Genomic DNA, 17,856 nt, shown 5'->3' with positions numbered 1-17,856 from the left:
GTGACGTCCCAGCGCCGGCCGCTCTGCTGCCGTCGTCGGACCGCGCCTTCCTGACGTACTCGCGCGTGCCGTGGCGGCTCCGCGTGCGCAAGGAGATATTCACGCCCAATGAGACCTACAGCGACCCCGCTGTTCTAGACCTCATTTATGCACAAGTAAGTTGGATTGATAAAGCGATTGTAAAACTTGGTAGATACACATTAAATTTAGCAGATGCCACAGCCCTATCATTTCGGTTATAATATGCTTCACGCTCATTCTACTTTTATGGCAGAAGTCCAACGCGACGCTACTTCGACACATGTCAATACTTTTTGACATGACACCTTTAACATAAAACATAAACTTCTATCTCTATGCCTTTTGTCACTATCTGTCAAAGTCTCATCGGCATCGGAATATTCAGAATCGAATACATGTAAAAAAATAATTTATTTTTGCAACTCACCAACATGATCCCCTTCCAAACAGATCGTCAGCGACATCACATCAACCGCGTCATCGCTCCGTATCAACGCAAGCGAGCGTCGCGCGGGCGCCGCCTGGCTGCGAGCGGCCGGCGCGTCACCCGCGCGACAAGCCAAGCGGCAACTCATAGAGATGGCCAGAGGCTGGCCGTTCTACTTCGCAAGATTGTTCTCAGCTAGAGTACCGCCTGGAGAGAGCGCGGTGCTAGCTGTATCGCATAATGGTGTTACTATTGGAGTTAAAGGTGAGCTGAACGAGATTCAATGTCGCGTCAACCGCCTCATCCCTCCGCATTAACGCAAGAAATTATGAAGTTGGATCAATCCACGGCAAGAGTAACATGAGTCACGATTTTATGGCATGTTCCATTTATTCACGACGCAAATTCAAGTGATAATCTATCTCTAAATAAGTGTTACTTTCCCGATATATGCATAGATGCTTTAATTTGCAGTTGTAGTTCAAATAAACACGTAATGAAGTCGTGACTCACGTTCCTTTTACGTGGATTCACCGGGTTTAAAATTTCTGACAACAGGCCAAGAGCCAACTTAGGCATAAATATGGATAGAGGAATGCCGTTCAACTTCGCGAAATTGTTCTCTGCGAAAGTACAGCTGTATCGCATAACAGTACTTATTGTATATCGAGTTAGAGGTTTAGATTTCTGAATAGGATGACAGACGTGGATGTATTTTCACAGGGCCAACGGGTCTCACAGTTCGTCGCTCGCTGCCGCTGGCGGTCTCCGCGCAGCCGCACCCGCACCGCAATCCCTACAGCTGTCACCAGCCAGGGAGCCGCCGCTCACGCTCCACGCCCCCCTGGCGCACCAAGCCGCCTCACTCATCTCGGACCTGGCGCAGCAGGCGGACCAGGTATGTACCTAGCACAGTATCTTATACTTGTTACTGCAGGGCCAGATTTGGCATACTCTTTATGAAAGAGTTAGCGACTTCGAAATTTCTGCCAATTCTACTAAATATAGCCGTAATTAAGTGGCAAAAATATACCTACCCAATTAGTCACATAATTTAGTTAATATAAATCAGTCTCTGAGCCGCGATGAAGGCTTTTAATATATTATATAAATCTAAACATTCTAAACCAATAAATAGAGACCATGTCCTCGAGCGATGTTGATAAATTACGGTTACTCGGCTGTAGTGTGAGAGGCGAGAGGAGACTCATTTTTTATTTAATAATACCGCTCAATAAGTCTTAACCTCTCAAGTTCCATCATACTTGAACGAAGACATATGCATTTCGTAAACTAAGATACCAAAAATACAACATTTTACATTTTGGTTAGGCGGACTTTAAATTAAATACCTACTATTTATCTTTTTTTTGAAGCAGAACAGTGACCGAACTTTTTTAAGGTTAAGTGGCTATGCATTAACTCGTTTTCAGGAGTTAAAAAAGATCATGCAGGTAGATTAAATTATTGAATCCATACTAATATTATAAATGGGAAAGTTTGTGTGTCTGTTTGTTTATCCGTCTTTCACGGCAAAACGGAGTGACGAATTGACGTGATTTTTAAGCGGAGATAGTTGATTGAAGGGATGGAGAGTGACATAGGCTACTTTTTGTCTCTTTCTAACGCGAGTGAAGCCGCGGGAAAAGGCTAGTAATAGAATAATTGAATTCGTCAACACTTAGTAGAATACTTTACTTTCTTGTACACCAGTTCACTTTGCATACTAAGTACATAACGATGTCGTAACGTCTGCAGTCTGCTCCCAGACTATAAACATGACGAGGCATAAAATATGAGAGATGTGACATTTAAAGTAAAATCGTCGCAGAAGAGCACTCAATCTGGCTCACACTTCCGTCGTTCGCATTACCTCTACAAAATTATGCAATTTATTGCAATAGGTATCGGGAAGTAACTTGATGTCGACAATAATTATTATGCGAATTGATGTATGAGACATGGGACACTATACCATATGGTTAAACATGATAAAACAAAACCTAAAAGCTTATTATTACAATTTAAATCTTCGGCTTTGTACGGTAAAGTCGTTTTCAACGGATTATTTAAAGAATATAATATGGCCATTCACAGCGCCGGCCCGTGCACTCGATCAGGGTAGAGCGAGTTTGAGTTTCGGCGCCCTTGGGAAGAAGTTTCACGACGTATATAAAAAATTTTTCATAGTAATGCCGTAATTTGGAGATTAACGCAATACCTACATAATTTATGGATTTCATCATCACATATAGTAGGTAAAGGTATCGACTTGTATTTAATCATTACAATCTCATACTCGCTTTATAACCTTGTGCACCAAACTAACTATCTCTGTTTTGCCCAATGGTTGACTGGTAGAGAATTCCTTAAGGCGTTAAGTCCGCCATTTGTACTTTTTATTTAATATTTGTGCAATAAAGATTAAATAAATAAATACAGAGTACGAAAGGGACAAGGGTTGACGTGGGGCTGAAAGTGGATATCATGTACATAAAATAACAAACAAAATGGAGTACCTACTATTATAGTACCACTATAATAGTGGCCAAGTCAGGAAAGCAGACTTGAAATCAAAACGCGAGAGCGGAATTTTTCCTAAGTAAGTAAAAGAGAACGACAGAAATAGTAAACGCGAGCGGAGCGAGCGCGATTTTTTTTCCTATTGACACAATTTATTAAGACGCAACTCCTCAGAGCAATAAATACTTTTTCTTAAATCTATGCTCAACTCTAGCGGGGAAGCAGCGAGCTTCCAAGCTTTTATCAACTGCAGGGCTGCGGTCTTTGGCATATTTTGGGGTATTTTGACTTCACAGGGCGCCTATGTTCCCGACTTTTAGGCCTTATATTTCGCCATCACTATTATTTCTATAATACTAAGAGTTATAATTAAGACTTTACCGTCGAACTCGATCGTCACCGTCGGGATGCCCATTTCGGTAGTTTGCCACTCCTTCGGAATCATATAAGTCCTTTGAAGTTCGCTCATCATCTCCTGTGACTCACTAAATTGCGCCTCTCTGAGTCGTTTTTGCGCCTTTGGCTTTATGAGGAGATCCGCTTTGGACTATCGAAAAGACTCATATTTTTGCATTTGGATAACGTAACTTTGTCGTTGGGCCGCACAACAATGTGGTTCGTCAAGAGCTAGAATCCTCCTTTTACGGCGCCCTAGCAACAGCGCCCTTTTGAATGTTGGTATATGTTGGCAATGTGGTGCAACTTTCCACTTAATCAAATTACATACAAATGCAGATTTTCAATAGCTGGATTAATTCCCGACTCCTCTCGCCATTTTGTGATATGTGCGCGCCCACGCAATGTATAATTGGATTTTTTCACATTCTCGATTTCGGCGCCCCCTTACCATGTGGCGCCTAGAGCGGCCGCTCCACTCGCTCTACCCTTAATCCGGCCCTGGCCATTCACAATGAACATGACATGCGATACGCGTATTTATGGGAAAGCAATATATTTTTATTGTGTTATGTAAATAAGGCGTCAATAGGGCATCAATAAACATAGGTATGGAATTTTGTGATATGTGCGCGCCCGCAATGTATAATTGGATTTTTTCACATTCTCGATTTCGGCGCCCCCTTACCATGTGGCGCCTAGAGCGGCCGCTCCACTCGCTCTACCCTTAATCCGGCCCTGGCCATTCACAATGAACATGACATGCGATACGCGTATTTATGGGAAAGCAATCACCACTTTATGCGCAACGTGATGTGCATAAAGGTATCTAATTGACCGGTAATATACATCCTCTGGGTTCCATTTCAAATTAAATCCGTTTCGCATCAAGTCGTATTTTCATAAATAAGGAACGGAATAGAAATGCGATTTAAAAGTAGAGTGAGCACATCAATACTTGCATTAATTAACTATTTAATATGATCATTATTTTCTTCTCATAAGATCGGAAGTGATTCTGAGTTAACAAGGAGAGAGATAGAGAGAAATACTGGAAACCTAAAATGAAATTTGAAAGTATAACTTTTAATATAAATTTCTTAACACCTTCGTTGCGGCAATTAAAGTATGTATACTTCGTAAGAAGTCTAAAGACCCCCTACTGCAGTGAAAGTGTTAATCCATCCTTCCATTAAAAATGTGAATAGTGAACATTTTTACTTAGTAGATACATGGCTTTTATCTTCTATGCTGTTCCTGAAATGAAGACTATTGATTGTGTACTGAATTGAGTATTTTCATTTATCCGCATACTCTACTGTGATAAATGTCACCTTATTAAACACAACTTAAATATGGCAAATGTGCTTAATCGCATTCTCGTCGCGGTTCAGGACCTAGTAATAAAGGAGCCAGGATTTCTTCGATTTCCTTTGTTTTAGTAAGTGTATACCTATGCTAGAATAGCTATTTAAAAACTAACGTTGTCATTTTATATCTCATTGTCATCGCTGGGCATTTTAAATAAACAGAAAACAAATAATAATTGTAATTGACAACGTTGTTATTTGACTTTCTTGAAGGCGTCAATAGGGCATCAATAAACATAGGTATGGAATCGTGTTTGACCCTTTTAATACAAGTTTTCTTTATAATGACAGTCATTTAGTTTATTTTATCGGATATTGGTTTTTCTCTTGATATGTAAGCAATTATTTTTTATCTTTATCACAGAATATATAATAGTACAAGTACAGAAGGCCCACTGCTTTGATGTTCACGACATGCCGCCTTTTTAAATGCCTACAAAATTCTTACAAAGAAACGAGCCGCACGTGCGCTAGGGTTGCCTATGAATTAAAACGCATTAATACTCAGATAAAATGTTATACTATTATATTCAGGTCTTGGGTACTTTCTAGGTATATATATAGTGTTTATATATTTTTGTTTAAGTTACAACATCACAAGCCTTATTGAACCTTTCCGGGGGACTTAAGCAATAGTAGATCTGTGTAAAATGTCTTATGGTATTTATTTTATTCATGATATTTATTTAACTAAGCTTTATTAGCCATTCCACACGGGGACAACGCATATGAACCCTAAAAAAAACTCGCGACGTAAAGTAACAACAGAAAGCGTGAACGTGCGTTCCATGAGAATGCGCGCCACCCCTGACTAGGCCGCGAACTCGCGGCCGCCAGCATGTACTTGTAGCGCGGTGATAGAATCGCGGAGTGAGCCGCCCCTGTCTTTATTTGAAAAATAGAATACATATTTAGGGAGAGTATCGAATGATACAAAGGTCTATTTTGACTAGGTTCTATGTCTTAGGGCCACTTGCACCAACGAAAATGGTGGGTTAACCCACCATTTTATGAGCAGTTCCCGGCAACTTTGTACATAGCCACGTCAGCAAATTTTAATTGATCCTATTTTGTTACCAACATTTAGTAATATAAGTCGACTTTCGTAAGATATATACAGGTTAATTGTTATAATTAAGAAAATATAGATACTAGAGAACCTTAATGACGAAATAAAACTTAATAAAATCTCAATTCGTCAACAAAATCTTGGTAACAAAATAGGAATTAATAAAAACAAATTTAACTTTTTCCTTAATTTTTGTACAAACTTTTCGAGAACTGCTGTTATATGAATTTTGACACTTGACAGCCCACTAACCCTGAGTTAAGTGGTTGGTGCAAGTGGGCTTTAAGGTTCCTTGTATTCTGTTTACAAATACATATATACAATCATAGTAATTCTTGATGCCTAGAGTCATACCAAGCTATTGCAATGGTGAAACAAACGTCATAATTTCATAGAAGTTAGACGTTGCAATTGTTGCAAATATGTCACTGGAAGACTATCAAAATCACTGCAGACTTAGATTGGTATAACTCCATACAATTTTAATAACGTTTTAAAACTATAACTTATCGATAATAACGCATAAACTGGAATAGATACCATACACTAAAGAAATAGCGGCTTAGTCCACCGATTGCCGAGCCGGGAATCGAACCCACACGCGGCGTATACATCGTTGCCTCTATAACCCGGCCACCAAATACTATTCGATACTAAAAATACATGCGATACGACCTACAAACCTTCAAGAAAAGAGAGTAGACCCATCTTAAAGGCCGGCAACGCACCTCCAAACAAGGGCTAGAAGGCTAGTGGTTAGGGTGTCCAATGGCAGTGATCGCTTACCATCAGGTGATCTGACTGCTCGTTTGCCTCGTCGTATAAAAAATAAAGCATTTTCTACCTAAAAACGCAATCGTAATCTACTTACATTTGACACCAATTGCACAATGACACAGCAATATCACATGATGTTGTATACCGACGACCCAATCAATACCTCGTCATTTCATCACACATTATATAAACAAAATTCAATAACGATCTCCGAGAATAAAATGTAAATAAATACATCGTTTGCAAAATGGCGCAACTGTGGCTGAAGAATGACCCGGTCATTGTGATTGTTGTTTTGTTTGTGTTGTGGTAATTGCTAATTAGTCTGGTCATTCATTAATTATTGCATTGTATAGTCGCGTTATTAACAGAAAATCGGAGCGGCCAAGTTTAAAAAATATCTGCACGCACTGACAATAGTAGGGTTAGGGTTTTCCCAGACCCATCGACGCGGAATTCGCTCTAGCCGACCAAAAAATCGCTCGATTCCCGGCTCGGCCAACAGTGGGCCTTGTCGTTTTTTCTTTCGTGTATGATATCTATTCCAATTTATATTATGATCGTCAAGTACGAGTATGATTATTATACAAATGTCAAACCTTACAATTACAATATAATACTAATTTAAAAGTAATAAATTATAAATAATCACAATGTCAATTTTTACAAAAAAAGAAAAGAGAAAAATAATAGGTAGCTCATCGATCGATCTTGATCGTCAAACTAAAAATCAAAATACGACAATATTGGGGCATGCTCGTGCGCGGATCCGGGGGGGGGTCATGTGGGTCATGAATACCCCCCCCGGGAGCCACCACGTGACCCCCCCCCTCCTAGGTACGAAGCTGGATCCGCCCTTGGGCATGCTTACATATTTATGAATGCCTTGGCCTCTCGCTCGGTTGTAGATGCTTGTGAACTCGACCGTACTATCGCAGCACAGATGTCTGACCAATCGTAAACTTTGTTGCAAAGAAATAAAGTTTAATTATGGTATCTAATTAAAATTGTTTTTGATGATCTTCTGATTAGAAGAATTGCGCTAAAGGCAATATGTGCTCTAGAAAACTCAATTTTTATGATGTTATGTAACATTTGTTTTAGATGCATTCTAGATGGACGTATATTTCACTGTATTATTAGGTTTTAGTAGATATTACCTTCTCACACTGTACCTTTTGAATGATACAATTTCTACATAATAACTTCTTCACAAGCGTAACTCCTGTTTCATATAAAAATTGGCCGATAAAAGTGTACCGTACCGTATCGTACATAAAATCAGCAAGACACCAAATGAAACCTCTAAAACTAGTTAATTCAAAAGTACTTAGATGCAGCAGCTCCAAGAAGCCATCTGCAATTCAATTAGTTTTAATGAGAACGTACATAATTGGATCAAGTACAGTCAGCAACACATATTTAACCAGCCTTATTAGTGTTCTCAACCATAAAAGTTCGACTGTACAAAGCAGCGATACCACAAAAATGTTTGATTGAGACACGTGTTATATAGACAGTTTCTTACATAAATATGTTCTATAAAAAAAATATCGTTACCCAGTTTGCGTCTGAGACAGCGACATCTTTTAGGAAATTTGGACAACAAGATAAACATACCTCACGGTTCGAACAGTCTGCTCGTATCTTATAGGTATGAATATTATTTATAAGTTTTTGACTCAATTTTAAACTTAATAAATTTGCTTTTGCAATCATATTATTGTATTATACAAAGTAAAAGTACTTTATAAAAATATGTACTTGCGTGTACGAAACTAGAGCTAATAAAATGTTTTATTACCAATGAAAATGTAAACGTTTCTTAAGTGGGTCGCGTTGTTCCGCAAGGTCGGCTTTTAATTAAAATGAGAGGACAGCCGACCTATGCCAACATTCAGTTTCATTGTCAACTCAAGAAACAAACATATTTGATAATGCATAACAATAGATAGCGCAAAAATAAACAAGTAAACGTTGGTAATAATAGGTGCGCAATTATTAATTATTTATTACATTATTTTACCGGCGACACAATGAGATACGTATTTAACAATAAGTTTTTATATAGGCTATTACCCATTACCTCTGTTCAACTTGTAAAGGCACCAATCAAAGAACATTTCAGGGAAATTTTTGAATCCGGCATATGATAATTATCTATGTGAAACGATTATTTTATGTACCTACGCATTTAAAATATTATAACTTATTGTCTTATCCATATTAAACGTACAGTCACCGGCCTAAAGAAGTGATGATTTTTGTACCTTGTCGCTTTTAATCGTTTGACAATTTCGTATGACATTTCAAACAAGGTACAAAAATCATCACTTCTTTATGCCGGTGACTGTACCAAGTATTTCATAAATTACCTACTGCAATAGGATTTTACGCCATTACTTTAAAATTAACAAAATGTATAAAATAAAAAATCACAAGTTAAGCAGCTCTTGTCTGTTGTTTAATACAATAGTAGTTATTTTATAAAATTTGTCTATACGATAACTTACGCCTACCACAGGAGTGTCTGTACTTTGACGCATTCATCTATCTACATATCTATCTACTTGTTTGAATATATTCCAGTGTGGTTTAAACAATCAAAACATACATAGTAAAAGCGAACATAAGAGTTGCCCTACAGTATACATTTTGATGAGCATCGTATACGCCGGAACATTTAAGCGATACAGTTTCTATCTAGCAATAAGTAAAAGAATAGAAATCACGGATATCGCCAGTCATTTCCATTTCCCTTATGACTTGAGACATTGCATGGAAAGTACGACAGTATTTTTTACATTACGAATTCAATATAAGTATGTACAGGTAATTATGCCCGTGTGGTGACGGGTTAAGAATTTCACCATCCCCTGTCTTCCCGTGGGTGTCGTAGAAGTCAACTGTGGGATTTGGGTTAAATTGTGGCGTAGGCGAGAGGCTGGCAACCCTTCACTGCAATGTCACAATTTTCGTTTTCTTTTAACCCCTTAATTGCCAAGAGTGGCACTGAGACTTTAGTAGTTTCATGTGCTCTGCCTACCCCTTTATGGGATACGGGCGTGATTGTATGTATGTAGGTATTTATACCAGTGGCTTGTACTAATATATATTCTGTGCCAGTGGTTGTCTGGGCTCCAACCTACCTGAGAAATAAACAAACATTGTGGATTAAGTATTTTCTAAATATCATTATAATGAATTGAATTATATTAATCATGAACAATTGACAATACAAGCAAGCTTTTACTTTAATATTGATTATAGTTTCTTTCCTATTTTGTACGACTTTTATGGAACGGCGATGACATTGATTATTAAAATTATTTTCGTAGATGCCAAATAAACATATAAGTACCCAAGATCAAGTATGAAAAAAAAGTAACGTAGGTATAATATCACGTAGACACCTATTTTCCAAATATCAGATTTTGTTCTCAATTAGGCAAGTTTTAAAACAATATCGCGGCATCTAAAGATGATACAGTAAGATACATCCTCGTGTGTGCAAAGATGCAAGTTACGATAATGGCAGGTAAAATGTATGTGCGATGCGCGAGCGCCGTTACGCAGGCGCCCGTTAGGCTGACCGCGCCGCGGAGTGATCGCAGTCTAATCATATAAGTACTACTATGATTTTATGTGCCTTTTTTTAGGGTTCCGTAGTCTACTAGAAACCCTTATAGTTTCGCCATGTCTGTCTGTCCGTCCGTCCGTCCGTCCGTCCGCGGATAATCTCAGTAACCGTTAGCACTAGAAAGCTGAAATTTGGTACCAATATGTATATCAATCACGCCGACAAAGTGCAAAAAAAAAAATGGAAAAAAATGTTTTATTAGGGTACCCCCCCCTATATGTAAAGTGGGGGCTGATATTTTTTATCATTCCAACCCCAACGTGTGATATATTGTTGGATAGGTATTTAAAAATGAATAAGGGTTTACTAAGATCGTTTTTTGATAATATTAATATTTTCGGAAATAATCGCTCCTAAAGGAAAAAAAGTGCGTCCCCCCCCTCTAACTTTTGAACCATATGTTCAAAAAATATGTAAAAAAATCACAAAAGTAGAACTTTATAAAGACTTTTTAGGAAAATTATTTTGAACTTGATAGGTTCAGTAGTTTTTGAGAAAAATACGGAAAACTACGGAACCCTACACTGAGCGTCGCCCGACACGGTCTTGGCCGGTTTTTTTTTTGTTATTTTGAATACAAATATCGTATTAAAGATTCGTTTAACATACTTACGCGCGCAGACCTACTGGTATATTAAGCGTATTATTTTAAAGTTCTGACAAGTACGATATTTTAATAGGCTAGTTTCCTACTAGTCAAATCAGATTATTTTTAAGAACTTTCAAAACGATTTGCTAATATGGAATTACTATGAAATACTGAGGAGTGACGTCACGGTCAATTTATTTACTTTATATCTTTCTCTTTGACTTATTAAATAGAAATTATATTAAAACATAACTACTGTCCATATTTTTCTTCTATGTATGTGGTGCTTTATTTCGTGCACTGCATAAAATATTTTAAGTATAGGAAACTAGCCTATTATTGGGACTTTTTTGAAACATTAGATCAGTTTTCACTTAGGTTAGAAACTAAAGACATTAGACAATGTATACATTTTGTGCAATGAAAGACATAAACGCGTTCGTAACATACCAACTGAGAAGTCTGCAAACCTGCAAGCAAGCCTGGAGGACAAATCACTTTGGAATCCGTGGATTCTGTGGGTTTGATTTCCAGGTTCAGATCACACGTTGAAAACTAGTATTAAGTATAGTGCTTGCCAACATGTGGATCTAGTGACTCCATATCCACAATGCTCGATATCATGGTCGCTACAGGAATTAATTAATTAGTAACGTAGGAATTGTCGTATTTCGTTTATTTTTCTTTCGTTCTTTGAACTATGGTTACTCAATATACTGTGCGCGCGGCTAGTGGCGTGGCTCCCCGCTACTCACGCCCGTGATAAATGACACCTCGCCGGGATGCAATAAAGTGCACCGCCTCTCGATACTTGTGAACACACCGGGAGAATAACATACTATATAGTTAGGATTTATAAAAGAAACAACAAATTGAAAAGATAACTTATTTAAAGGAAATATTGCAACGTATTACTAAAATTACAAAATCTCTCCTCCTGCCCTTATCCCACGATTCCCACGTTATGTGGAGTCGGTAGTACAACTTGACTTCCTCTTCCATTCTCTATCTTTTGTCATTTCAACTCATCTCAACACTCACTTCTTTCACAAAAACTACAAAATATTGTAGGATATAATATAAATAATAGTATTGTAGAGGTTATCCAATCTAGAGTACCTAATTAAATTAATTGCACTTAATTGTCTATCTAATCTAATCGTGTCTCAGAGACCGCGTAAGTGTCACAAATATAGCCCTAGACCTCAGTGTAGCCAACCACTGTTAAACTAACTAGATCGTATTAAAAGGAAATTATTTAAATGCTCACTCTCAACATACAGAAAGTTTATGAACATTCAATGTTGGAGAATCTTAAGCCATTTGGCTACTGAGGGCTACGCACCAGCATCCATGTTTATTATCTGGGGCCATATCGCGTATACGGCGTTTTAATGATTTTCGTGACTTTCTCCGGTAGCTAAACAACGTATTAAACATTAATACTTTGTAAAATATTATATTAATACCATACACCTTAAGATTTAAGTAGTAAAAGCTAATTTTAAACGCCGTGTAAGATCTAAAGATATGAAGATGTACGAGTAGTAGCGATGCGCAAGCGGCCGGGTATTAACGAATTAGTTTAATTTAACTGTAACTGCAAGTAAGCGTTAGACTACTTTTTAAAATATGCGCCGAAAATAGAAGGTAGACGTTGTTACATGTGTTAAGTGAAAATGAAAGTTAGTTTAAGTAAAAATAGCACCAAAAGTCGCAATCTGAACTTCACACAAAACAATCGTGAAGCGTTTATGTTTATAAAAATTGCACATATGTAATGTGCACTTAGGTACACTGTCATTATATACATATTAGAGGTATTGTTAAAACCTAAAAACACTGAACAATTTCGTAGCACACTCGTAGCGCAGACTGGACGCTACGCGCATATCAAAACAATCAACTAAACTAAGTAGCTGTCGCGGCGAATCAATATCGCATTGATGCGCGATCAAATGTGTAGTGATATGAAATGACCTAAACGGTGACACCATGGCATGGCGGCGCGCGCCAGTCCACCTGCGACCGCGCGCGCGCGCGCACCATGCAGCGGCCGCGCCTCTCGCTCGCCATGCGCGACAACTGGCGCCATCTGCAGCGCCTCTACGGCCTCGAGCTCGACTGCGACCAGTGCTCGCCGCCGCGCCGCGCGCCCAGCCTCGACTCCCTCATCAACTCCTCCGAGGGCGCCGCCTCCAGCGCCGACACAGCCCCCGAGGACTCGGACTCCGGCGCCGACACGCGCGACCCCGAACCCCGACCCAGGACCGACAGATACAAGAAATGCCCGCAGAGTTACTCGTCCTCGTCTTCCGGACACATGGAGACGATACACGAGGAGACGACGGAGCCTAAGGTGTCTGTGAAGGAGATCCTGGCGAGGTTCGAGAACCTCACCGACCACCCGGCGCCCGCGCTCAACACGCACCAGGTATAGTATGAATTTTTTGAAACGAACGTTTCTAAACAAAGGTATTGTTCCTTTTGTGTTGAGCGGGAGCTTCTGTATTTGCACGCGCTAAGACAACAAGAAGCAACTGTATCCTGATAATTGTAAGGTTCAAATCTGTACAGCAGCAAATTTGAGATAGATTATTTTGGAAATGTGAAGCGATAGACCACACCGCTATAGGTGCGAAAATACAGCGCTTCTAATACTTTGATACTTGAAGGTGTAAGTATAGTACATATAGTTATAATAATCATCGGTAATATGTCAGTCTGTATAATAAAAATAACACGTTTAAACAGCGAAACTGCCAGATTAAAAGGTTGATAAGCACCTGGCACCTTAAGGTGTCATCGCAAAGTGACAATAAACACTGATAAGGTTTTTCAATCTGACCGCCATTGTTATGTTTTGTTATAAATACGGTTTACGGTTTGTTTAGTTATTTATGTTATTTTATTTATCAAGACTTGTACCTAATATTTATGTAATTACTATTTATATATTGCTATATACAATTGTTGATTGTTAACAAAATCATTAATAAAAAATAACAGTGATAATATACGTGTTTCATTACTTACAGCACCACCACCAAGTATCAAAGTATTAGAAACGCTGTATTTTCGCACCTATAGCGGTGTGGTCTATCGCTTCACATTTCCAAAATAATCTATCTCAAATTTGCTGCTGTACAGATTTGAACCTTAAAATTATCAGGATACAGTTGCTTCTTGTTGTCTTAGCGCGTGCAAATACAGAAGCTCCCGCTCAACACAAAAGGAACAATACCTTTGTTTAGAAACGTTCGTTTCAAAAAATTCATACTTTACAGTGCCAGTGAAGTGAACTCTGTGTAAAGCTGTTACTTACGGTTGATTGATTTTTTTTTCAGTGTTTTTAAACATGTATGTACATCAGGTTCTTTTTAATTCTAAAACGTCCGAGGAGGTAAGACGTTAATTAATGCATTTTTATTAATTGAAAACGAAAGCTAACAATGTATATGTATAAGAGGCTAATTCGACTCGGTTTAATTAATCTACTAATAAATATGTGAATGTGACCAACAATCACTTTACTGAAAAGTTGTGTAAGTAATCACAACTTTTCAAAATTACTATTCGAAATCTATAAAGCTGTAAACCATTGAAATAGGATATTTGAAAAATTTGCTTTGTTGTAATGCGTATAGCGATGTCACCAACTGCCAAATAGCAACAAAGAATATTGTCTGTGTTCGACGACACAACCCATATGCAAATAATATAATAGATTGTTTGTCATTACTGTAATCACAATGGCGCTAATGACAATGCGCGCGTGCGCGAAATCGCATGTTTACCAACATATCTTATTCTGCATCGGCTGCAGATGATAATTGCGAATCGATTGTTTTCCAATCGACTTTCCATTCGAAGGCGATGATCCCAATCGATGGCGTAATTTATTAATAGATACAACACATGAAAACTTTGTAATGATGTTATAAAGCATCGTGAGCAATTTCTATTTAATAGACCCTAAATATATGTGTAATATGTCTATTATACATGTGGTCCGTATTCATTTCATATCACAAATAATCGAAACTGCTTTTAAAATATCCTTGATGTAATTTGATTAAGTTGCTAATACTTGCTAATTCCAGCCACTGCTGTTCTATTTTAGTTAGTGCAGGAATTTAATTTTCCAATTTCGTAATAATCATAATCCAAGAAGATAACTTAATCCAAAAATGTTAGCTACATTGCGCGTGAAGCGATTGTACTGTGACACGCCAATAAAATATGAATTACGGTCATTGCATAAACATGCAAATAATGACATCGTTATCGACATTCGTATATTATGACATAATATTTATATGCGAAAATTATCCGATAAAATTACGGTTTCTTCATTATTGTTATCCACGATATCCACCTTTAAGTATTTGGTACCTATAATTACCGTTCATACTTGATTTTTTATGCAATACCTACTCAAATAAGTACTTTATGGTCATAAATATTATTTTATTTGGATTTCATTGTAATCAATGTCTTACGTAGGGATGTCAAAAGTATAAAAAATGGTTGATAAAGGAAAATATATTGCTATATAGTGCCTACATGCGTATTTCAATCGTACTCCGTGTTGTGATATAGTAGAGAGAGAGACTTAGCCTAAAAGGTCTTGTAAGTTCCTAATTTTCTGTACCTACCAGTGGAAAATATTAGGTACGCTGGTATATTTGTAGATACGCTGTTCAATTTATCTACTTAACCTTACCTAGTAAAGTACACTGGCACAAATATATTTATTGAAATGAGATGACCACAAACGAGGCATTGTGTAAATCCAGCGCAATTTTATGTGTAAATAGTTTTCCGGCCCCCAGTGACACACTTTCATACAATTATTATGTTTAGTGTTAGACTGTTACGAACTGTATGTTACGCACTTATTAATTATGAAGCTTGATCTAGGAAGCAGGTTCCGCTGTATAAACATTGAATACATTTTGCATTTTTAACAGAACTTCGTTGTATTGCACTTTTTCACTTAGGTAAGTACCTACATGCTTTTATATAAAGCGAACTTGGGCTCAAAAATAGGCTACGAATTTCGTTCGATTCTTATAGATTGTTTAGTTTTTTTTTAATTTATCCCTCGATTTTAGGGTGCCAAAAGGCATATATGTAAAATGTTCTACTTTTATTGGCTTGAATCGACCATTTTCACACTAAAGATTAAAGGTAGGTACAGATGTAGTGTGAAAAGGGTTTCCTTCGGAAACGTTCGTATTTGTCATGCTAGTTCAGTCAATCTCAGTACATTTTGTACTGACACTGACTGAAATAGCATGACACGTTCGTACGTTTCCGTAACAATTCGAAGGCAAATCTTTTTGCACTACATCTGTAGATGTGTAGCAAATCGCAAGTTATAGACACGATGACAAAAATGTGTCCATACCTAATATAATGTTCTTAATAATCGTAGCCGGTCCATCCGATGACGTACCGTGATGGTACCGTATTAGTTATTACGCGCCATCAGCTTAAAATAAAATCACAATATTTGAGAAAGTCGTCTTCATTTTTTGTCCTAATACAATAAATTTCCTCCAACATTAAATCAGCCACGGGCTACGTAACGTACAAACAGCCATTTTAATGTCATTGGGATGTACGTACTTACTGCAATGCGTTTACGTAAGATGGAGGACTGTTACCTACCACTCGTAGATCATTCGGTGACCCTTCTCCAGTCAAGGTAATCCTGCTGATTACAATATAATAAATGCCTGAACACCTCACGGCAGGCTTGGCATTCTGGGTAGGTCGCCGGTTGTCAAACCTATTAATAACATAGCTCTTTTCTGCTGTATTTTAGTGGATAACCTATCAAATTACCCATTGTTTTTTTTTTTTAATATTTTGTTTTGATCTAACTGTCAATCAGAACTTAATTTACCTACAAGTAATATACTGATAGAGTCGGTCGTTTCTCGCTGTCATTGCAAATTATCGTTCTTTTAAAAACGCAAACATGTAATCATACAGACTCATTATAGTTTGCACATATTGCGACATTCGACTTTGTACACGAACGCGAGATACATTCTAATGCCTTTTAATATTTCGTTATTAATAAAATCAGTTGGTTGCATTGAAACTGCATAAAGTCCGTCTAGACGAAATGATCAAGCCCCTGAACAAGAATAAAATCGAAACTTGCCATTTTCGATTGGCAGTCCGCATCTCCATTTGATCGGTGCAATGCATTATATAAGATCAAGGCGACTAGGATCGGTAAGCCAATGTTAGTTTTACTTTTGAACCACTTGATTTTATGAGTCTATTTACGTTATTCTCAACATCCCCGTCTATATGTAAAAATTAATGAATTAATCAGATGTGGCGAAGAGTGGCCCATCTTGACAACCATGTCTTACTCGGAATGTCAGCAAAATTGCCCAAAATACCTAAAAAAAAATACGTTTACGCGTAAGTCTTTCATATTAACCTCGCATACTACACAATATTTCTTAAATAATATAATAGCCTTGTAATAAAATTGTTCTTGATAATATCAAATAATTAGCACTTAATTAAAATTGTTCACGACTTCCTCCAACGATGGCATGGACATGACGAACACCCCTTGGGCACGAATGTTTTGTCAGAGCTGTCAACAATGGGTCGGAAACGTCGATGAGCACGGCGAAGAAAACCGTCACGATGGGTGCCCAAGCGAAAGTTGATCGTGTGTCAAGCTTGTCTATTGCTCATGATTCGCATATACATAGTAATTGAGATCATTTTGGATCACACATCAGATGGAGGCAAAGTTGACGAAATATAATGGAGAGCCGAATTCTGTTTACATTATAATTTCGTCATCAACTTTACTACCTCTATCTTCCTCTGTTTTTTACTGTCTCTCATTTACCGCCTCTCCTATTATTTTTTTTAAATCTTCCGGGTGTCTAATACAGTTAAGGTACAAGGGGGACGATTTCGATTAGGGGCAATTTAAACTAATCGGTTATTTTTCCACGATCAGTTGAAATCGCCCGCTGCGCCTTAGTGCGTTTTCACATT

General features: G+C 37.8%; 1 protein-coding gene across 3 annotated transcripts in view; it reads left to right on the top strand.

Moving 5' to 3' along the window:
* LOC125233703 (unconventional myosin-XV-like) overlaps window positions 1-17,856 on the top strand; it is a 124,415-nt gene that overhangs the window by 72,658 nt on the left and 33,901 nt on the right. For all 3 annotated transcript variants that reach the window (XM_048139802.1, XM_048139801.1, XM_048139800.1), the window contains exons 20-22: window positions 1-155; window positions 472-712; window positions 1,172-1,346. In XM_048139802.1, coding sequence (XP_047995759.1) covers window positions 1-155; window positions 472-712; window positions 1,172-1,346 — 571 coding nt within the window. The remainder of the gene's footprint in view (window positions 156-471; window positions 713-1,171; window positions 1,347-17,856) is intronic.

This window comes from Leguminivora glycinivorella, chromosome 14 (genome assembly GCF_023078275.1).
Source record: "Leguminivora glycinivorella isolate SPB_JAAS2020 chromosome 14, LegGlyc_1.1, whole genome shotgun sequence".
Taxonomy (NCBI): Eukaryota; Metazoa; Arthropoda; class Insecta; order Lepidoptera; family Tortricidae; genus Leguminivora; species Leguminivora glycinivorella.
Note: the sequence above shows the minus strand (reverse complement) of the source record. Positions and strands in the feature narration are given on the sequence as shown.